General features: G+C 33.6%; 1 protein-coding gene across 3 annotated transcripts in view; it reads left to right on the forward strand.

The window, feature by feature from the left end:
• Nucleotides 1–24241, forward strand: part of Uhrf2 (ubiquitin like with PHD and ring finger domains 2) — an 80030-nt gene that overhangs the window by 29696 nt on the left and 26093 nt on the right. For all 3 annotated transcript variants that reach the window (XM_078047620.1, XM_005327969.4, XM_021728185.3), the window contains 3 exons: nt 8812–9030; nt 21149–21258; nt 22622–22808. In XM_078047620.1, the coding sequence (XP_077903746.1) occupies nt 8812–9030; nt 21149–21258; nt 22622–22808 (516 nt within the window). The remainder of the gene's footprint in view (nt 1–8811; nt 9031–21148; nt 21259–22621; nt 22809–24241) is intronic.

Consider the following 24241-nt stretch of genomic DNA (forward strand, 5'->3'; position numbering starts at 1 on the left):
AAGTAAAGTTGACCTTGATACATTTCTGTGCTGAGTTCTTAAGATTTGTTTTAGAACTGGTTCAAGTTTCCACTTCAGCCACAATGCTTCATATAGTTGGTACAATCAGTTCTTCTCAGTGCAAAGTCTGGAAGAAGTCAGCTGCTCGGACAATTTGCAGTGATTAGCAGTGTTGTACATTAAACCTCATGGGAAAGGGAATGCTGTATTAGTGGCTGCCTATAATTGAATAGACTTTATCTTAAATCTACTATAATTAAGCTATGTACATGTTTATTCTTATTGTTTTAAGTACACTAAAAACATAAAAACATTTTTCTCAATATCTCTGGCATGGAATTCTATGTTCCCACCTGGTGTGGTTTGGATATGGTTTGGATAAGGATTCATGGTATTGGAAGTGAGGTCCCCAGTGTGGTAATGTGAGGTGGTGAAACCTTTAAGAGGTAGAGCCTAATTGAAGGTCCTGAGATCACTTAGGGGTATGCCCTTGGAAAATATTTTGGGACCCCAATCTTCCTGGCTTCCTGTTTCGAGATATGATCTCTTCCTCCTATATGTTCTCCTGCCATTGTGACACACTGTTTTGGTATATCTGCCATTAGGCCTTCACCAGAGGCTGAACCTGATCTTGGACTTTTAACCTCAGAATTGTGAGCTAAATAAACCTTTTTTAAAAAAATAGAGTTATAGCCTCAGCTATTTTGTTATAGTAATACAAAGTGGACTAATATGTCACCTAACTATTTAAGTCAAGGATTTTCAGGAAGAAGAGAAGAATATCAGAATCAAGGAGATCTTTTTCAAATGCTGTGGTCATAATTTTTTGTATTCAACCAAGAACTTCAGTTATATAAAAGCAGTTTTCTGTTTAATGGGTTGGGTGTGTTTCTAGACATTTGTAAGCCTGGTACATCCCAAGCATCCTAAAATGTGAACATAGTTCCTCCTTCTCCATGAAAAATTCCTGCTTTGCAGTATAAGTGCTGTGATAGAAATATGCACACTTAGCTTTGAGATTGCAGGGTTGATAATATTTCTGTGTTACTGAAGGAAAATAGCAGGATACCAAGGGATAAAGAAAGAGGAGAGTAGATTACATAGTTAAAGAAGATATGTGGCGAGTAAGAAGTAAGGAAACTAAAGTTGAACAAAAATTTCCATTTAAACATTGCAAATTAAGATGTATATTTTTTCTACTTGTTCCTGTACCTTCCTAGAAGAAAGTAAAAGAATAAATGCATGAACTCCCAGGACCAAAAAAAAAAAAAAAAGATAGATATAAAAAAATATAAGACAAAGCAACAAAATTTTGGAAGGCAAAACACAATTGAATGCATAATATCTAACTTAGCAGGCCAAAGAAAGCCAAAACCTAAAGATGAGAAGCCAATCAATAAGCAAGTTAAATTGCCATTTGAGAACATAGGAAGGCTCAGGCCTTGGATTCACTAGGTACTTTGGAGGTAGCCATGTGGAAAATGAAGAGCCTTTAAACTACTTCTACCTTACTCAGGGTTTAAATCAAAGAGGAAGACATGGCAATGTTATTTAGGAACCAGGATTCAGCACAGAAAGAAATGGAAGGCGATCCCAGCATGACAGCTGTAGAGCAAGTGTCCAGATTGGAATAAGGGCTGTAAAAGAGATGTTTTGAAGCCCACAAGATTAGTAGAGTACCAGAAATGTTTGAACATATAGGAGTTTTACAACTGTGGTGAAATGGAGGTAAATGAGTGACTGGTACATAGAAAACTAGTGACCAAAAAGGGCAATTAGGCACTGAAAAGAAAGCAAAACTATGAAAGAAATGTGATTAAAGAATATTTCATTGCTTAACTGTGAATACTGTTTAGTCAACATGTTAAGAAAAATACTGATTTTTTTGTTTTGTTTTACAAACTACATAGTTTGTATAATGTGCTTCAGAGCAAGTTAAAGTTTGTCAACTCTTGTTAAGAGTACAGAGTACAGAGCCAGATCATCGGTTTGAACCATGTCTCTTCTCCTCCCTCCCTATTATCTGAATAAGTTATTTAATTTTTGTATTTTTTTCTGGAAAATGGGGATACAATGACTTCTATCTGTGTTATAAGGGTTATTGTAAATATATGTAACTACTTAGAGTTCCTTGTACATGTTAGTAATTGTAAAGATCAGGAGGTTGGAGGCAAGTGAACTGGATATGAGAAATGGGTAGAGTAACAGTTCAAAAATTATAAGCATGCTATTTAAAGATATGTAGGTAATTAAGAGGTAGCTAAGAATTGAAAGTGATTGCCTCTGGGGAACAGAAGTCAGTGAGTGTGGTGGGCTGGGACAAGAGACTGTCTTTATTGTAAGCTTTGAGTGTTATCTTTTGAATTTTGCATGCATATGGTACAACTCTTCAAAAGATGGAGAGAACCTTTTGTTTCTAGCTAGTATTTGGATTTTAATTTGTAGCATTTTACTTTGTTTTTGTTATAGAAATCTTTAAACACATGAAAGAACAATATAATGAACCCATTGCCTATAATGAACCCATGGCCAATTTTGTATTATTTATACCAACATTTCTGAGCATCATTGATTACTTTGAAGAAAGCCCCAGATCTTAACATCGTTTTCATTCATTAATAGCGTAATGTATGGCTTTAGTGGCCTTGGTTGGGTACACTGCTTAGATCTCCCTTCAAGAAAGAATTTTTACTGACCAATTGCAAGGAGTTGATTTAGCTGATAACCTTTAACCATAGCACTTTGAAGATCTGCAGCTTTTTCGCCAAGATTATGATCTTTCCTGGAATCCCTCAGTTAGTGACCAGTTGTGACAAGGCTTCTTTGCCTGGCAATTTCTGCCCGTGGTGGAATTCTGTGGTTAATTTCTTTCTTTCTTTCTTTTTAAATTTTTATTTGTAGATGGACACAATGTCTTTATTTTTATGTGGTGCTGAGGATCGAACCCAGTGCCTCATGCATGCGGGGCAAGAGCTCTACCACTGAGCTACACAACCCCTGCCCTCAGTGGTTAATTTCTACACCTGAGTTCAGCATTGGGTTAGCCAAGAATTTGTTGAGTTGTACTATACTCTAACTTTTCTTGCCCAACATACTCCTTTCCTGTCCTTTCAGCACAACTGATGGTCATCAGTTTAAGGGCTTTTATTTCCTAGTTCTAGTTTCTCCTTTTCTTTCATAGGGTCACCTTCATCTTAATATCTGCTTCCTGAAACATTCGTCTGAAAAAATAGCTAAAAGAATTTTTTCTAGAGTTTTCAGGAAAGAGTAAACATATCAGATCCGAGAGACTGCTGTCTTAAAAGATCTAATGTGTTTGGCCTTTGGCCTTGATATTTGGTAACTTAGATTTTTTAATATGATTATGCTGAACCTATTTCCAGGAACCTGACAATTTTGGTATGTGATAGGCAGTGAGTACCAGGGTGACAAACCCCTAATAATATCTTTCATGAGCTGCGCTGGTAAACCATTTTTCATACCATGTCACAATTTGTTGTTTGAGGGATTAAACATGTTTTATGTCACTCCATTAGGTGTCACTACCTTTTTCAGTTTTCAGATTGAGGGTTTTTGCTTTTAAGTAGTAAAACTAAGTAGATTTTAACACAGTTTTAATCTAATTTTGGGTGCCCAAATTGTCCCCACTTTGGCATATGAAGGCTTCTTCAGGTTGAACCTAACATAATCTTTGAGTGCTTTTTTGTATTCAGGTACAAGAGGATGCCAGAGGCCTGGGTTCAGCCATTTCCTCAAGGATCTCCAGTTGTTTTTAGTAAGAAATTATATTTAGAACACAGTTTAAACTGCTCATTGATACTTATTTGGGCATGTGTCTAGGTTTTTTCATTGGATAAAACCAGGAAATATACTATGGGTTTCTATTGATATTTACAATGAAATTTAGAATTAGAGGACTATAATTTAATATCTTAAATTTTATGTTATCTTTGACCCTCACAATCATGGTTCCTAATATACCATTAATTTGCTTTATCCTATTCACATGGTAGTTTCAGACTAACAGTACTACTACCACAAATGATGTGATTACTGAAAGGTTGCCTTTTCAAATTTTGTTTTGTCCTTAGGAAATATCTCATTTGGGCTATATAGTCAACTTATTATGTTTTCAAATAACTTGTCACAGTTTTCGCAGTGTAGTGAAGTCACCATTTGTGTACATTTTTTTTTCCTTTTGGTTTTTAGGAACTTCTCACATTTTTTATTTGGTTTGTTTTATAATTATGTGAAACATTACATGGTTTATAGTTAAATCTCCAACAACAAAGCAGAGCAAAAGAAACATACTCCATTTCTAGCAAATATTTGCATTTACATATTCATATACTAGATAGAAAATAGCGCACTACTGATCTGTTCCTTGCTTTGTTGAGTTAATATAGCCTAGAAGTCGTTCTAGAGCATATATTCCTCCTTCTTTTTTTATAGGAACATAACATTCCTTTATATAAGTGTACCATGTTATCTTAAATGGTTTCCTATTGTGGACGTTTGATTGTTTCTAGTCCCATTATTACAAATAGTGCAGTTATAAAATAGACTTTTATATGTCTCTTTGTGAAGATTTTTGTTATTTATGTTGGGGTGGATTTCTAAAAGTAGAATTCCTGGGTCAGAAGACATATGTATAGGCAAAATTCTGGCTATTGCCAGAGTCCCCTCCACAAGGGGTCAATTACCACTTTTCATTTCTCTCAGCTTTATAGGAGAATACCTGCTTTTTCTAGCCTATCAATAGATTGTTATCAAACTTGACAAAATGTCTTAAGTAGATCTGTGTTTTAGAATCTTCACTTTGGCAGGAATAAGATAAGGATTGGAGGTTGTGATCTTTAAAAGTAAAGAGATATGTTGGGCCTTGGCAATTATCTGAGAAATGCAGATCTTAACTAAGATTATAGCATTACAGTAAATTAATATCAAAAGAATATATAATGGAGAACTTAGTAACTGGATGGAGGCATTGTAAGAGAAATTGGGGAAAACTCCTTAGTTTCTGAGAGCCTGAAGGGTTGCTACTAGAGACTTAAAACTAAGCATCAGCAGATTATGGGGTAGGGGAATTCCTTTGGGATGCTTCTGGGACTTCTGGGTTAGAGGTATAGTTAGAAATAGGAATGTGAGGGCTGAGGTTGTGGCTCAGTGGTAAAGCGCTTGCCTAGTCTATGTGAGGCACTGGGTTCAGTTCTTAGCACTGCATATATATATATAAATAAAGGTTTATCAACAACTAAAAAAAATCCCTCCCCCTCTCTCCCCCTCCTCCTTTCTGTTATTGTTTGTTTTAGTACCATGGATTAGAACCCAAGGTGCCTAACTGCTGAGCCACATCCCCATCTCCCCCCCCCCCCCCCGCTTTTTTTTTTTTTTTTGGAGACGGTCTCACTAAGTTGCTAATGGCCTTGCCAAGTTGCTGAGGCTGGTCTCTAACTTGCAACCTTCTAGTCTCAGCCTCAGTCACTGGGATTACAAGCATGTGCCAGTGCACCTGGCTCTGAAAAGTATCAGAGTTTCAAAGTTGTCATTATACAAATGTTAAGATATGTGTAGATGAAGATGTCCAGGGAAAGAATAACATTAATATTAGGTAATATTTGAGCATTTGACACGTTCCTAACTTTGTTAAAGTAGTTTTATGGTGTCTGTTCCTTGTTTTTTTTTTTTGTTTGTTTTGTTTTAATATACCAATTAACCTAGCATCTCTCTGTCTAGAATTAGAAAATATGCACTTCATTTTTGTGACATATCTTAGGTATGTATGTGTACATAGAGTATATACACATATAATCTACATTATTCTCTTTTGACATTGTAAACAGAAATTCCCTTGTTCTTGTGTATGAGATGACGTGTTTTCTTTATCTCCACATAAACATGATTTTAAATATAATTTAAAAACTTTTTTCTAGTTCTATTTTGTTCAGAGTATCTCCATTCTAGTTTTGACAGACTCAAATGGAGAACTTTCTTTTTCTTTTTTTTTTTTGCCATTGAAACATGGTTTGTTACTACATTGTTTTTAAAACATAGGATGATGACAATATCATTGTGTCAAATTACAACCTTTATTATATAGCTGAAAAATGAATCTCATCTAAAATAGTTTTTCTTCTCATTTGGCCTTAAGAATATTGAAGCTGACAACAAAACCATAACTTTAGAATCAGTGAAACCTTAAGATAAAGCTTCCCTTCATTTTACAGGCTGAGAAAAATATTGGTTATTTTCTGATCAAGTTACATGAAACAATATGAACATATAAATACCAAATGCTGGGCTAAAAACTTTAGATTTAGTTTGACCATAAAAAAGTAGGATTGAAATAGGGAGAAGAGAAGTTGGGGTTGTAGCTCAGTGGTAGAGCACTTGTCTAGCATGTGTGAGGCACTGGGTTTGATTCTTAACATTACATACAAGTAAACAAAATAAAAGTCCATCAACAACTAAAAAATATTTTTTTAAAAAAAATAGGGAGAAGAGTGAAATATGGACATGACTTTGTACTTGTCAGGTTCCTTATTATTTCCTTCAGGATTATTCCTATGTTATAATGACAAAATGAACAGTACAACTGATATTTTCTTCATGTTCTGTTTTAAGCACTACAAAGGTTTTCTGGCTTTAGTTCTCAAAACCACCATAAGAAGTGCAATTACCATTAGTTACATTTTTTAGATGATGAATACTTACAGAAGTTTAGTAACTTTCCCAAGGATACACAGTAGCAAGAAGCATAACTAGGAATGTAAACATAGACAGGTTGAAAATAGAACATACTTTGGCTGAAGACACCAGAATGATAAATGGGTTCAAATCTTGTTGTGAGTTGAAAAAAATTCACTAAAACCAATGTTTTAATTAGAGGAGGTGATTGAAGATGATAGATTTAAACTGTCAAATATTAAGTCTGATGTGGAGAAATTTCTTCATGGAACTAAAATGTAGAGTAAGTTGCAAAAGCTTATCTTTGCTTCATTAAGTGTCCTATCTTTCCTGTGTCAGAACTTTGTGAAGACAGCATGGCTTTTCTTAGGGTTAAAAATGCCCTCATATCAGGTCATCAACCAAGCCCTTAACAGAATTCCCCCCCCCCAAAAAAAGCCTTCATAATTTATTATCTGAGAATAAATTTAGAAAAATTAAAAATAATAATTTATTATCTAAGCAGAGACTGATGTTTGGAAGGCTTGTTGAAAGGAATTATGGCATAGATTAATCCACTGGAAAATGAACCAGATAATCTTTGAGGCCCTCTGCCAATCCTGCAATCCCTGTCCCTCCCCTATTAATTAATACTTAGAGACTTGATTAAAGATTCCATACAGAAATAGTATCACTTATTATAAATTATTCATTACACTGTCAGTTCTAGACTTGCATAGTCCTTGTTTGATTGGAGGAATAAAGATTAGCTGCTAGAGCTTCTACCAACTTCAGACCCACTTTCATACTGAACAGAATACTTAGGGAAGAAATCTTTTAACTCCTAGTTAACTTAGTTTTTACTCTGACAGTGTTGCCCCTTGGGATATATAATATTTAATTACTCTTATGTTCCTATAGCATATTAAGTTCTCAAACTTGAACATGCATTAGAACCACTGATTTTAAAAGTATATTAATAGGCTTCATTGCCAGAATTTCTGACTCAAGTATGAAAAGGAGCCCCATATATGCCTTTCTAACACATATCCAGTTGGTGTTGATGCTGCTGATCTGTAGACCATACTTTGAGAACCACTGCTATAGCACTTTGATCTATCTTAATAGATTGAATTTTTTAAGAGCAGGGTTAGATGTTACTTGGGTTTTTTTTTGTTGTTGGTTGGTTGGTTGTTTGTTTTTTGTCCCTCTACTACCTAATAATATATAAAGGCAAAAGTTCTTAATTTTACAGAAACCACTGTGGACTGTCTTTGGCCTGATGATATCAATAAATTAGGCCTAAAATTGAAGACCCTTCTAAAACTATAGAAGGAAATAAAGCCAAGTTCTTCTAGAATACTTTTACACAATCTTTTACATATAAATTTCTGGACTTTTGGTTTTATTTTTAAACATTACTAGAAAGCTAGCCATGTTGAAGAACTAGAATTTTCTCTTCCTGAGTAAGTTAAGGCTGTTGGAGCATGCTAGGCTCTGTTTTTTTATTATGCAGAAGGCAAATGACAGAACTCAATGACTTGGTTCCAATATCAGGAAGAGGCCAACATCTAAGCCTATTAAGATAATTCTTAAACTTGGATTAAAAAATGTGAAGCAAGAGTTTGTGTTTATCACTCTCACACCTCCTACTCTCCAGCTAATAATATCTTCCTAAGATTTTAATAAGAATTGTTTTGCTGTGGTAATTAAAATCATGACTGGATGTCATTTAAGTGTCATTAAGAAGAATACATACTCTCATTCATAATATTCAGTTTATAATGGTAATATTTGACTAAATAGATGTTACATAAATAGTAACATAGCCCCCTCAAAGTAGATACGATAGTGGTTGGTTGGCATACTGTAAGCCATGAAGACACCTGCATCTTCAAGGTGTAACAAGGCTGAGGAGTGAGGGTTCATGCTCACACTTAAGAAACCAGCCTGTAGGTATGTATCACAGTACAGGTGAGAGGTCATCAAAATATGCCCTCTATTTAAAGATGTTGCAACCTGTGTTACTTATTCTCCTAGACTATCAACTCTTAAGTTTTTCTAATTGTTGCAAATTGTTTAGTCATCTTTGGTGATTATCATAGGCTGTGTTCTGTGTTTTTTTTTCCCCCTCTTTCTCCTCAGGTACCCAGAAAGTGGTACTCTAGAAATGAACGTCCAGAATCTTCGGCCACGAGCTAGAACTATTTTGAAATGGAACGAACTAAACGTTGGTGATGTAGTAATGGTTAATTACAATGTAGAAAATCCAGGAAAAAGAGGATTTTGGTATGATGCAGAAATTACCACATTGAAGACAATCTCAAGGACCAAAAAAGAACTTCGTGTGAAAATCTTCCTAGGGTAAGATTCTCTTCACATGCTACTTAGTTACTGAATTAAGGAATGTAAATTTTAGGTATAAAGCACATGTTCCTTGTTTTTTTTTAAAGGTATAATTTATGAAAGATGGAAATTTCCTTACTATAAGAGAATATCTTGAGAATTTTTATTAAGAATGTCTTAAATCACTATCTCCATTTTAAGGTTAGAGATATTTGGAGGAATGATGGACATAACTGAGTATCTCATTAGAAAAATCCTTACTTATACACAAGATTCTTATAAATGAAACAAAATATACATAAGCATCTTAATAGCTAAGATGATATAATAACAATAGATGACTACCTAATAGGTATCTGCTAGACTTCCAACACTAACCAGAATTTTCCTTCAATTTAAGGAATTTAGCCAACTTAATGAAGAGAATTCAAAATACAAAAAGTTACCTAAAATACCAAACCATTCAGATATTTGCATCATTAATTCTGTAAGAAATACTTTAAAGGTTTACCTCGTCACATAATGAAGCACTCTGCATTGTTTCAGATAACCACAAATAAAATATATTAACTGTTTCCAGTGCTTTACCACAAATAATGTTTAAGCATCCTTCTATATTCATTTTTTAAAACATATTTTTTTGGTTGTAGGTGGACACAATACCTTTATTTTATTTAATTTTAAGTGGTGCTGAGGATTAAAACCCTGTGCCTCATACATGCTAGGCAAGTGTTCTAACACTGAGCCACAACTGTAGTCCCTTCTATGTTCATTTTTATGCAGTTCTTTTCTTGATAATGAATTCTTCAATTTGTTGTATTGAGCATTGAGTATTTTAGAATGGCACTGACAGTTTTCTTACATAAGGAAAAAAAATAAACATGTTTTTGTCAAGTTCTAGTTAACTGGTTAGTAAGTTAAGGTGACAAATCTGGGAGCAAACATCTGCTTATGACTAAAAATGTTCAGCAAGGGTAAGTAAACTGTAGCCCACTAACTGCCTGCTTTTGTAAATAAAGTTCTGTTGGAACCCAGCAATGCCCATTGATTTATGTATTATCTCTGGCTGGTTCATGCAAAACAGCATTGTTGAATAGTTTCAACTGAGAGCATCTGAGCTTAGACTGTCTGGCCTTTTATATAAAAACTTTGCTGATTCCCGAGATAAGGAAGAAGAATGTTAGGATGTGTTAAAAAAGCTTATATTTTATTATTTGTGATGCTAAGGATCAAAGCGGTTTTCATTGAAAACAGATTTCAGAAGTTTCTACAGAAACATAAGAGTGATGAAGTATTTAATTCAGTTACAGAATTCTAAACAACTTTAAATTCTTATATGGACATGAATCATTAAGAAGGAGAAACCACCTAAATAAATCAGCTGTGTTGGGAACCTTATAATGTACTTGAAAGTAGGATATTTTAAAAAGCATGTGTATACAAAGGAGGAGATAACAAAACTCAAAGCACTGAACTGAAAAACAAAACTGAGTATTAAAAATGTATCTCCAAATGATTCTGGGGGAATACTGTGGCTTTGGAGACTAGATCTACATTTTGGTGGAAACGATGGAAAGGCAAATACTAGCTTAATACAATGATTGGGATAACTATTCCAACAGTAAAAAACATGATCCTGTAAATTATTATTTTCCCATCATACAAGTTTTTACTGAAAGTGTTAGAAACATAAGAGCCAAAAAAGTAGACAGTGTGGCTTGTGTGTGGGATTTTTTTTTTTTTCATGAAACATCTTTTCCCTTCACAGGTAAGAATGGATAAATAATTAGCATGAAAATATAAAGCATTCTGTTGTTGATAATTTAGGCTTGTTACAAGTGTGCTGCCATGACATTCTTGAACCTGTGTCATTGTGCATATGTGCATTATTTACTCTAGGATGCAACATGCTAGAAGTAGTATTGTTGGATTATAGAACCTGTGCATCTTTAGTAAATAGAACCAAATATTTAAGTGACTATGTCAGGTTACAGTTTTGCACCAGTATGAGAGTTTCCATTGTGCTGCATTCATATTAACACTTAATTTTGTCAAACTTCAGTTTCTGCTAATTAAGTGAGTGTACAGTAAAATAGTATCTCTTTGTGGCTTTAGTTCACATTTCATTAGCTAATGGAGTTTTGTTTGTGTATTGGCAGTTTGGATATCTTTTTTGACCATCCAGCTCCAAAACTTGTTGGATTTCTTTGTTGCTAGATAGTCTGTTTTGGTTTTTAGGAATTCCAGGTGTGGATACTAGATCATTTCAGTTTATGTGACAAAAATATTCTTTTCAACTCTGACTTTTTTCTCCTTATAATGTTTGAATAGTAATTTTCTCAATTTTAATGTACTTGAGGTTTCAAAAATCAAGAAAATTTGTCCTTATGCTTTACTCTCTGTATCTTGCGTAAGAAACTTCCATTCCCAGAGATCATAAAGTTGCTATTTTATTACCCATGTCATCCTACTTTGTTCTTCAGGTAGGTCTTAAATGTTCTTAGCTCTGTGTACTTGGAGTTTGAATTTTCCAGTCATCTTTTCTTTTACTGGTTTATAGGACTACAAATAAGATTAAAATTTACACGTAGATTGTTTTGAAATGTTTATGATTATAATCATTGAATTATGACATTTTGATTTGTCCTTTATTTGGTTTCTTCCTCATCCTATTTAGTAGTGGGCCCTTCAGTACATAACATCTTTTTTTTCCTTATTACCAAAAGAATTTTTAAAATTTCATCAGAAATCATAGTGTTTGATTTTAGTTTTTTTTGTTGTTGTTGTTTTGTTTTTGTTTTAAAGACAAGCTTTCCTAGATTTGGTTTCACAATATCTGGAGTAAGATTTTACATTTGTATTAAGTAAATTTGCATATAAATTTTTCTAACTCATCTGTATGGATTATGGTAGTTCATAAAATAATGTGGAATATACCTTTTTTGTTTTGTAGTATATTTTGCATTCTTCAGTATTGAGTAGAACTCTTCAATAAAGTCCTAGGGCTGAGTTTTCTTTGGGGAAGGTTTTTGTGATTAATCCAATTTCTGTAATGATTATAGGACCACTCATATTTTTTGTTCTTGAACTAGAATTTAATTTTCTGATAATCTGTATCTGAATTTTAAAATTTGTTAGCGACATGTTTTTAATATGTGCAGTATCTCTTGTAATATTTCTTTTTTATCCCTGAAAAATTAGTTTGCGTCTTTTTGAGTGAGATTGATCAATTTTGTTAGACTTTTGCAAAGATTAACCTTCAGCTTTAATCCCCTCTTTTGTATTGAAGGTATAAAGAAAGAAACAAATACAGGACATGATTTTTAATCTGTTTTGGAGATTTGATAAGGGAACTTGGAATTTGTTCATGCTTGTTTCTGTTTTTAATTTGTGAGTATCAAAAAGTGAATATACTTGAACTGTCTAATTCTAGTTAACAAATTGTATTTTTAAGTTGTTTTCTGTTTTTATTTTAATTCTGGAGAAAATTCACAACACATTTTGTGGTTTAAATAATATTTACAAAATAATTTGTTTACTATTATTGTAATATGTAGAGTATTAAATACCACATAAAATTGTAATAGTTAAATGTTCACAAATAAAGCAGTAGTCGTATCGTATAGCAAGAAAATGTATTCAGTCTTACTAAAACTGTAGCTATACTTGTTTTCAGACATTATTATAAGATTTATTACATTAAACTATGTACTAAATTTTTTCATATCTATTTATCACAGAATTTCTTAAGTAATATTATCATCAATGAATGTTCTTACAGAATATGTATTTTATGTCCATATGAAGGTATCAAGTCAAAGTTCATTGTACCCTAGCATGCTGCCCTCCAAGAGTTGCTTAATCATGTAAACATGCCCACACCTCAGGACTTTGTCTTATTGTCTTCCTGGGCTGCTCATTGTATTTCAAATCTCTGCTTAAATATTACTTCAGAGTGGTCTTCTAGATTCCCTATGTATCAGTCCTGGATTACTTCAATTCTCCTTTTTTTTTTTTAAATGGTATTTATTATCACCAGACATTTATTTGTCTCTTATATCATTTGTGTTAGTTTCTTTTGGTGCTGTATCAAATTACCACAAATTTCATGGCATATACAATACAACTTAGTTCTAGAGGTTGGCATTCTTGAGTTGGCATTCTTGAGGGCAAAAATCAAAGTGTCACCAAGAATTTACTCATTTTTGGAGATACTAAAGGAGAATCTGGTTAGGGTTTTGGGTGTTTTGTTTTGTTTTCCCTTTTTTTTCTAGCTTTATAGGCCTCCTGTGTTCCTTGGCCTATGATCTGCTTTCTCCATCTTTAAAGACAGCCACTTCCTGCCCATTATTTTGTAGTCAAATTTCCTTTAGAGCTCTTATACTTCCTTTTCCCCTTCTACTTTTAAGACCCCTTGTGATTATATTGCGCCTATCTGGATAATCTCATTTCATGGCCCTTAATTATACCTGCAAAGTCCTTTTGCCAAGTAAGGTAACATTCATAGCTTCCTGGGACTAGAACAAGGACTCCTTTGGGGCCCATATTTTGTCTGTCCTGTGTACCATCAATGCCTTTATTATTATTTTTTTACTTTTTGGCTGCTGTGTGTCAGGCCCTGTTCTAAGGACTTGTTACAATGGATTCTCAATAAATACAGAATTTCATAGATTCTGAGAAGAGTTTTTTCCCCATATTTTAATATCTCTGAAATCAAATTTTATCTTAAAATGGGTATTGAACTGACCAAATTGAATTTTTATAGAGATTTGAGTTTGCTTCTACTAGTCCTTTGGCAGTGCCTTTTAACTTCAATTTAAATTCTCTGCTTGAATTTTTTTAGATAACACAGGATGAATTCAGACCTTTGAAACTTTATGGATCCTAGACTTGGTTCAATCCTTGGAGGATGCTTTTTTCTCCATATACTTAGTAGTAATATTAATACTTTCTTCATCTTCAAGGTAGTTTATTTCCCATTTATCTTTTTTTTACATGTAGTCTTTAAAAGAAAAAAAAAAAAAGCTTTGTTATTTATATATTTATTTTTTAATGTGATACTAAGGATTGAACCCAGTGCCTCACTTATGCTAGGCAAGTGCTTCGCCACTGAGCCACAACCCAGCCCTGCCCATTTATCTTTAACAATAAGAGACCTTTTTGATGGCCTTTTATTTGAGAGTCCTTCTTAGATATCTTATTTTGTTAACTTACATAGTATCTTAAGTAATGCTTGTTTGGGTGTGCAGCTCTATTTGGGGGTTTTTGTTAGATTGTGCCATTTCCAGTCAACTTCTTTTTTGGCAAAATATTAAAAAATGTTTTACAATTACTATTTTACTAGACCAGTAATTAAGTGTATATTTCTTGAGGGAACGAATTGTTTATTTGTATGTTTTGAATATTTTATGACTCCATCAGTTATGTGTATAGAAAATAGATGTCTAGATAAGCCTTAAGTTAAACTAAAATGAGAAATATGTGAAAAGGCAATTTTAAGCTTTGAAACTATTGGTTTTTGTGACAATTATGGGATCACTTAAAAAAGTGCATGGAAGGCTTATGCTTCCAGGTAGGGTGGGATGGCTGGCAGTAGATCAGCACTCTTAGCTAAAACAACTAGAGCAGCCAAATCAAATAGTTATCAGAGGGCAGCAAAGTGTCAAAGAAAACTATTGTAACTGACTGGAGAAGGAATAACCTTAGGAGGCAGCTGCTTTGTGATTGTGTTTTGTCCTGTGGAATCTAATTCTGAATCCGGTGAAAAACCTAATTGAGAACAAATGGAAGCAGGGTGGGCACAAAAAAATCAGAGCTTTTGGCAGATATTTGGGATGCTTCAAGCATATAGCATATTTTCACCTTTGGACTTTGCCAGGTATTGAATTTCTGCTAGGCAGGAGGCTAAAAATGTAAGTAAAAAAGAGTGGAATTTTTAGCAATCTTAGAAAGCAAACATTAGGATTTGGGACCACCTGTAGAGAGGCTTCACAAATACATGATGGTCCCTTAGTTTGCAAACTGCTTGGCTGCAGCAAACAAGAGACTAAATCTTACCTAATACATTGATATGTAGGTTTGCAAAGTCTAGTTTCTGGACAACCACTAAAATTTAAGTGGATTCATTATAGTGGAAATGAAATATTAAATTAATCTGAAAGAGGGTAATTGAGACTAAAAGAAACAGAATAGAAAATATATAGTAAAGTGGCAGAAACAAACCTACCTCTATCAACCATTAAACTTACTACATGTGATATTAATATTCCAGTTAAAACCAAAGATCAATAAACTAGATTAAAGCAAAAACCCCATATGCTGCTTATAAGAAACAGTTCTCAAATATATAGTCATAGAAATTAAAAAGAAAAGGATAATTGGGGTTCTAGGAAAATAACAGCATGGACTTTAAAACTCCTCAAATTTCCATATAAAAACAAAGCAACTAAAAGCTCATGGGCAACATCTACAATAAAATGGGGTGGTGTTTTATTCCCCATGAATCCCAAAGTAGTTGGTGCGATGAACAAAAAGCCTGCAATATCAGTAGAGATACTGCAATATCAGTAGCTCTTGGATGTGTGATGATTTGAAGAACTCCAAAATAATAATAAATCAATATCTAATTAGAGAGTAGCAGTTATGGGAACAGTCTTTCAGGATGACCCTCTTGTTCCTGCTTTCTGGTTCTTACCCTCATATATTTCCCTCCTGTATTTTACTACACTGACTCTATGTTACCAGTAGAATAAGGCAGAAGTGATAGTATACCACCTTGGGGTTAGGTTGTAAATAAATGACTTCCATTTTGGACTGTCTCTTGGATCACTTCTTCTGGGATGAGTCAACTACATGTTCATGAGGCTATTCCCCCAGTACAGTCTTTAGGTAAGACTGTAACCTTGGCCAACAGCTTGACTGCAACTTCATGAAAGACCTTAAGCCATAAATTTCCCAGTTAAGCTGTTCCCAAATTCCTGACCCTTGGAAATTGGGGTAAATTTTATTGTAGGTTGGTAACATTGACTTAAGCAATAATTAACTAACACAGCAGCTAAAGCTAGACAAGTGTGCATTCCAATTCAGATAAGTACAAACAATTTGCAGTCAGGTCTGCAGGGGTTACAGTCCTATAAACTCTTTAAATATGAAATGAACTAGAGCTCTATTCCAGGATAGAGACTCATATTGAAAAGAAACGAGTGTAGAATCCAAATTGAATAGATCAAGAAAAATTGAGACAAAGGAAAAAAGGGTCCAGTTAGAACAGGAGGAGAGTAGAGCCAGGAGAGGAGACTGCAGAAAATAAGGGTTTAAACATAGAGACACTCTTATCACATGCCCAGATTCTGCCCGCCTTTTGATTTTTATTATGAGACAAGGTCTTTATAAGGTGCTAGCTGAGGCTGTCTTCACACATGCCATCCTCCCACCTCAACCTCTGGAGCATAGTGTCTTTTTTTTTTTTTTAAGTCACTTTTGAGTATAGTTTATATCCAATATATCGTTGACTTTCTTTATCCAGGAGTTCTACACCCATGGTTTTTGCCAACCATAGATCCAAAATATACACACACTTACTTATTTTAAAGTTTATCTGTATTGAACATGAAAATTTTTAAATCATTATTCCCAATTAATACAGTGCAGTGACTATTTACTTAGCATTTTCATAGTATTAAGTATTACAAAAGACATATACAGGAGGATGTGTGTGATATGCAAATAAAAATGTAACATTTTAATTTTATATGAGGGATTTGAATATCTGCAGATTTTGGTATGGAGGGCATTGGGATTAGTCCTTTGCAGATACTGTGGCATGATTGTAAATACTTATTTTAAGTGTATATATAGTTGAGTGAACATTGAGAAATTAATATCCCATGCTACCATTGTAATCAAGAATATTTTCATCACCCCAGAAGTTTCTCATATGCCCTATTACAGCCACTGCCACCACCCTCAGGGGTGTATTTATTTATTTAGCATAAAAGAGTAGGATTTATTCAAGTGAGAAGAAAAGAGACAGAACTCTCACAGGGATAGAGGGAACCCAACAGGGGTTGCCCAATGTTTTAATTTCTATTAGGTTAGATTTTAGTTGTCAGTTTTGAATTCTTCTCCCCCAAAAAAGCGAGTTATATTGCTGTGAACTAATAAAAAGCTAGATGAAATCACAGCCTCTAAAGTTTCAGAAGGTTTATTTTATAAAAACAAAAAAGAAAGTATATCAAATTCCATACAAAGTTACAAGAGAAATAGAAAATTTTAGGAACAGGATAAAATCCTTGCTGACAATGAAGCTTCCCAGAAAGACAGGCATGAGTCAAGAAAAGGAGAGCCAAGAGGTTGGGGTTGTAGCTCAGTAGTGGAGGTATTGCCCAGTGAGACACTGAGTTCAATCCTCAGCCCCACATATAAATAAATAAAATAAAGGTATTGTATCCATCTACAATTAAAAAATATTTTAAAAAAATTAAAAAGAGAGGCAAAGATTTTAACTGTAGCCAAATTAGTCTTATAGTATATGACTGCAGACAAATCTAACTTGTAGGAACTAGGGGGATATTGTTTTTATCAACTCTACCTGAGAAATCTTCTAGGGAACTAGCTTTAGACAACCAAGATAACTAAAGAGAATTTGACATAAAGAATTATGATAAACATTTATTTATTTATTTATTTATTTATTTTTATATATACATGCTGGGGATTGAATCCAAGAGTGCTTTATCACTGAGCTAATTCCCCAGCCCTTTTTTATTTTGTGACAGGGTCTTACTAAGTTGCTGAGGGCAGCCTTGAACTTGTGATCCTCCTGGCTGACCTACTGAGTCTCTAGGACTACAGGCCTGCGCTGCTTCACTTTGCTAAAATATTTCTATATTTAGAACTAGGGATAGGGGGTTTGGAGTGCAGCTAAGTAGTAGAGCACTTGCTTAGAATGCTCAAGGGCCTGGGTTTGATCTCAATATCACCACCAGGAAAAGAAAAGAACCACCTATATTTCAAATGTAAGAAATGGGAAAATGTACAAAAAGCTCAAACTTTATATTGACAAACAGCAAGAATGTCTTGCATGTGAAATAAAGCAAAAGGTATATGCTGTTTTAATTTAGACATCCTGAAGTCCTTGAGAACCAGGATTTTCTAATTGAAGAAAAAAACATATTCCTGAATACCTCAAAAAAAGTGTTGTGTGTGTATGTGTGTGTGTGAATATATGTATGCAAAAACACTTTAGTGCTGAATTTGAACAGAAAGTGTTAATATGAACTCATATTTTGTTTGAATGTGTGTAGTACTGTTTGTTTAAATTTTATACTTTCATATGCTGAAAAAACCTATGAACAGTAATAATGGAGACATAATAAGCTTTCCTAATGCCAGATTATGATCTTGAAATATATTTTGCACTTAAAAAATCCAGGGTATCTTGGAGATGGGGACTCCAGATTGAAGACAGAAAATGTTCAAGGTGAACCTAGAACATCTTGTCATACAAATAACAATAAAATCTACAAATGCTGCTAAGTTCTTGTCAATAGAGTAGGAGTCATCTGGAAGCTCCTGTAGGCCAGTGTTGAAATAATTTAATATTAATAAGAAAAATATAATTATGGTAGTTTGAATCACATCAAATATTTTTAAAGCCATGGGTTTATAGCAGTACAAAAACTTGTTAGAGAACTGGTTTTTAAAAAACTGCCAAATACTAAAATAGCCAAAGCAATCCTTAAGCAAAGCAGGGGTCGTCACAATACCAGATCTGAAATTACACTACAGGGTTATTGTAACAAAAATGGCATGGTATTGGCACCAAAAGAGACATGAAGACCAGTGGAACAGAATAGAAGACACAGAGACAAATCCACATAAATCCAGTTCATCTTGGACAAAGGCACACATTGGAGAAAAGATAGCCTCTTCAACAAATGATACTGAGAAAACCGGAAATTTATATGCAGTAGAATGAAATTTAATCCCTATCTCTTGCCCTGCACACAAGTCAGTTTTAAGTGGATCAAGGACCTAGATATTCGACCAGAGATCCTGAGCCTACTAGAATAGTATACACAATGGAATACTATTCAGCCATAAAGAAGAATGAAGTTATGGCATTTGCCTGTAAATGGATGGAACTGAGATTATCAAGCTAAGTGAAATAAGCCAACTTCAAAAAACCAAAGATATAATGGTGTCTCTGATATGTGGATGCTGATGCACAATAAGGGGGATGGGGAAAATAGATCTTGAAAGGGAAATGAAGGAAAGGGAGGGAGGATGGGAATGGAAAGCTAGAATAAATCAGAACTTTTCTATATTCATATATAAATACATGACTAGTGAGATGCCACGTCATGTATAACCTCAAGAATGGGATTCTAATTAGAATAAGTTATGCTCTGTGTATGTATAATATGTCAAAGTACATTCTATTATCATGTAATCTAAAAAGAACAAATTTTTAAAAAGACTCTAAATATTTATTTTAAGCATATGCATTTTATACATTTTGCTATGTTAAACTAATATAAAGAAAAAAGTAATTTATTTAAAAATGCCAAATAAGCATTTAACTCTATACTATATGAGCTATACCAGTGGATCACCAAATATTGAAAAAATGTTTCTTTTTAAAATTTCTCAAATTATTCATCAAATAAATAAGAAAGGAAATAATAGAATTAAAATATCAACATTTTCCAGTCTCCAGTGAATTAATCCAGGCCTTGAGCATCAGTGTGTATTTGTCATGATGGAGGGAAAAATTACCACTTCCAGTTGGAAAGAGACTTATAACGTAGTTTACCAAAAAATGAACCTAAATCTGATGAAGACTTTAGTGTAAGGGTTGACATTTTCATTTTTTTGTATAGGGCACAACAGTAAATAGCTTAACTTTTATGCTTAAATGCTCTCTGTCAAAACTATTCAACTCTGCCATTGTAGCATGAAATAACCATAGATGGTGCATAATCAAGTTGGTATAGCTAGGTTCCAATAAAATTTTATTTACAAAAACACAGTGGGCCAAGATTTTCTGATCTCTTCTCCAGATCCAACTCCTAATATATGGACATACAGATGATCCATAAAAGTTGTTTCAGCTATGCTTCTGGAATGTAAGTTTCAAAATCAAGTCTAAGAAATTATTTGACGCAAGGAAGAGAGTGATGGTGTTGGGATTTATATATTAACACTTGTAAAACCCAGGCAAAACTAAACATAGGCTTAGGGAGATAGGTGACAAGAATGAAGAAAATTAAAGTAAATAACTCATGGGATGATATGAAGATGTCATTGGTTGGGGCCTGTTAGGGTTTCAGAGGTACTTAACAGTTCTAACTTCTCTGATGGCTGCTTACAAAGGATATGCACCTTACAATTGGTTTAACTCTTTATTTGTCTATGTAGCTTTCTGCATTTGTGTGTTTTTGATATTAAAAGTTTTTTAAAGAAGGTGAAAAGAGGGGGAAAAGTCTCCAAGGAAATGCTAACAAAAAAAAAGGGGGGGGAAGAAAAACATAGTATGATGTGATTCTAGAGAAGGAGACATATTTCATAAGGTGATTTAGGATTCTTAAATCTGTATGCATCTAATAATATGTCTTCAGAAATACAAAGCAAAAGCCGACTTATAAAAAGGAGAAATGCACAAATTCACAGTAGTAGGAGGAAGCTTGAAGAAGCATATGCAAATAGACATAAACTGAGACAGAAAAATATGGCTTTGTATTTTAAGATTTTGTTTTTGAGGCGAGGTCATCTTATTTTTGCCTAGAAATTTACTATTCTTATTAGAAACATGTTGAAATCTTTCATTTTAATTGACAGAATAATCTTTTCTTTGAGCTAAATTTATAGATAGCTACTTTTTTCCAAGTAACCTAAGTAATGAAGTCTGCCCTTTTTTTCCTGATTCTACACTAAAGTTATAACTATGAATATTAAATAATCACTGTTGGACTCTTTCTACAATTGGAAACCATAGTACATAATAATTAGAATAGTATAATCTCAATATGTACATGAGTAAAATTCAGTGAATTTCTAAACTCTTTTCTAATTTTATTTGCACATGGTTTAGGTTTTGTTGGTACAAGTTAATCTTTCTTCCTTTTTTAAACAGAGGTTCTGAAGGGACTTTAAATGACTGCAGAGTAATATTTGTAGATGAAATCTTCAAGATCGAGAAGCCCGGAGCGCATCCTATTTCATTTGCAGATGGAAAGTTTTTAAGTATGCATTTTTCTTTTGAACTTAGATTGTGTTATATATTATGGAAATTTGTTTTTACTGACAAGTGGATAACTTGGAGGAAATATAAAACTGTAGACCACACAAATTTACTTTTAGGATGACAAAGAAGAAATAACTTCCAATGGAAAAAAATTTAAGTTTTTCTTAGTATTATCAAATGATTTTTCAAATGCATTTCTCACCAATGGTATACAAGTTTCTTCATAACACTATCAATACTGAACATTTTAAAATTTTTTGTAAGAGGATTAAAGACCCCACATATCAACTTGTCTCTCTTTGGATTCAATTAAGTATTTACCTAAGGTTTTGCCCAGAGTTTCTCAAGATTTCTTGGTTCACTGAGCAATCAATGTCTCAGTAATTTTTTTTTTTGCATCTATAGGCCAAAAGAAATACTGAACAGTTCCATTTATTAAATTACTTTGTTTAACGAATTATATTTCCCTCTTGTGCCCTGTGAGTTCATTAGTTGGTCTGGTGCATCTGTGGGAAACTGGGTCAGTGTATATATAATTTGAGGGGTGGTTTTATTTTTATTTTTTGTAGTACTGAATATTGAATCCAAGGCCTCACGTATGCTAAACAAGCACTATACCACTGAACTACATCTCCAGCACTTTTTTTTTTTTCATTTCAAAATAGGGTCTCACTAAGTTGCTAAGGCTGGTCTTGAACTTGCAGTCCTCGACTCAACCTCTCAGATCACTGAGATTACATGTATGTGCCTTTATGCCCTGCTATAAGAAAAATTTTAAGGCAAAAGTATATGATGCGAGGATGTAGTTCAGTAGTAAAGCACTTGCGTCACATTTGCAATGTCCTGGATTTAATCCCCAGCCCTGAAAAAGAATATGCAAAAATAAAAAGTAAATATTATCATCATGTTTGGAGGTGATTGGATTTTTACTGAATTATGTTTGAGCCTCATCCTTAAAATTTTAATGCAGTAAATCAAGGGTGAGATTCAGGCTTTTATTTCTAAATTCTCACATTTGATTATCCCTTTTGGTTCCTTTGATTTAAAAAAAAGTATATGCTAGCTGGGTGCATTGGCACACACTTGTAATCCCAGCAGCTTGGGAAGCTGAAGCAGAAATATTATAAGTTCAAGGCCAGCCTCAGCAATTTAACAAGACCCGAAGCAACTTAGCAAGACCCTATCTCAAAATAAATAAATAAGGCCTGGGGACATGCCTCAGTGATTAAGCACCTCTGGATTCAATCCCCAGTACCCCCCCCCCAAAAAAAAGTTGTATACTGTTTCCATGAGTTTTTCTTTGAGATTAATAGATGAACAAATTACTGTAAGGTAAGACTTACTTTAATTTTTTTTCTTAAGGGAAAAATGACCCTGAATGTGACCTATGTGGTGGAGACCCAGATAAGAAATGCCGTACATGCTCTTGTCATAAATGTGGTGAGAAGCATGAACCCAACATGCAGCTTCTATGTGACGAATGTAATATGGCCTATCATATTTACTGCCTGACTCCTCCTTTGGATAAAGTCCCAGAAGAAGAATACTGGTATGATCATCAGGATTTGTTTTTTGCTTTATAGAGAATCAAATATGAAATATCTATTTGAACTACCAAAAGTATAATACTTAATAATTATTATATATTTCATATGCTTTACACTAAAAAAATGCTATATATGGATGATTTTATCTAATCCTATGAAGTTGGTAAGTAGAACAGGGCTTCATGTGTGCTTGCCAGAATCTAAATGGTTTGACAAATAAAAACAAACAACCAATCAATAAATGGGCTAATGATCAAAACAGATATTTCTCAAAAGAAGAAATACAAATGGCCAAGAAATGTCAAAAATTGTTCAACATCCTTAGCAGTCAGGGAAATGTGAATCAAAACTACACTGAGACTTCATCACCATTGAAAATGGCAAGAATACAAATAACAATTGCTGTTGAGGATGTGGGGGGAAAGTACACTTATACATTGTTGGTGAGACTGAAAGTTAGTACCTCTTTAGAAAGCAATATGAAGATTACACAAAAGACTAGGAAGGGAACCACCATATTTCCTAGATATGCCACTGCTTGGTATTTATCCAAAATAAAATAAAAACAAAAACCAACTAAAATCAGCATACTGCAGTTATAAATGATAACATTTATAACAATGTATATAGCAGCACAATTCACAATAGTCAATGAATTGTGAAACTGAATTATGAAACTAACCTAGGTGCTCATCAACAGATGAATGGATAAATAAATTGTTATATATATATATATATATATATACAATGAAGTTTCACTTGGCCATAAAGAAAAATAAAATTATTTCATATACTTGTAAATGGATAGAACTGGAAAATATCATGCTGAGTGAAATAAACCAGACTCGGAGGTCAAATGTTTTCTCTCATATGCAAACTGTAAAGAGGGATAAAAGAAGAATTTTTTAAAAGTATGAAAATAGAAGGGAGACCAATAGAGGAGAAAAAGGGGATTGAGAGGGAAAGAGAAGAAGACAAGGAGAAGTATTGGGGAACAAAAACTACCAAATTATACTATGTCCATATATAAATATACCACAATGAGTCTTGCCATATGTGTAATTAGAATAATAGAAGGGGGATCAGTAGAATAAAACAAGGAGATGGGGAGTGAAAAGGAAGGTACTAGGGAGTGAGATTGATCAATTATGTTTTGTGCATTAAAAATATAGCACCACTAAAAAGAAATTTTAAAATACAATTTTAAAAAGTGATTAGAAGAAAGACTGGGGAAAATGTGCCCAAAGTAATAATGAACTTTTTAATACCATACTGAGGAATTTTGTTTCTTTTTTTAAAAAAACTATGTGCCATATTACTGTCATTGAGGGTTTTTAAGTAAAGGATATGACAGGTAGAAATACTGATGTCACAAGCATATAACTGGTATCAACATGAAGAACAGATTGTTCTCCATTCCTTGCTCTTTCCTTAG

This window comes from Ictidomys tridecemlineatus, chromosome 4 (assembly GCF_052094955.1).
Source record: "Ictidomys tridecemlineatus isolate mIctTri1 chromosome 4, mIctTri1.hap1, whole genome shotgun sequence".
Taxonomy (NCBI): Eukaryota; Metazoa; Chordata; class Mammalia; order Rodentia; family Sciuridae; genus Ictidomys; species Ictidomys tridecemlineatus.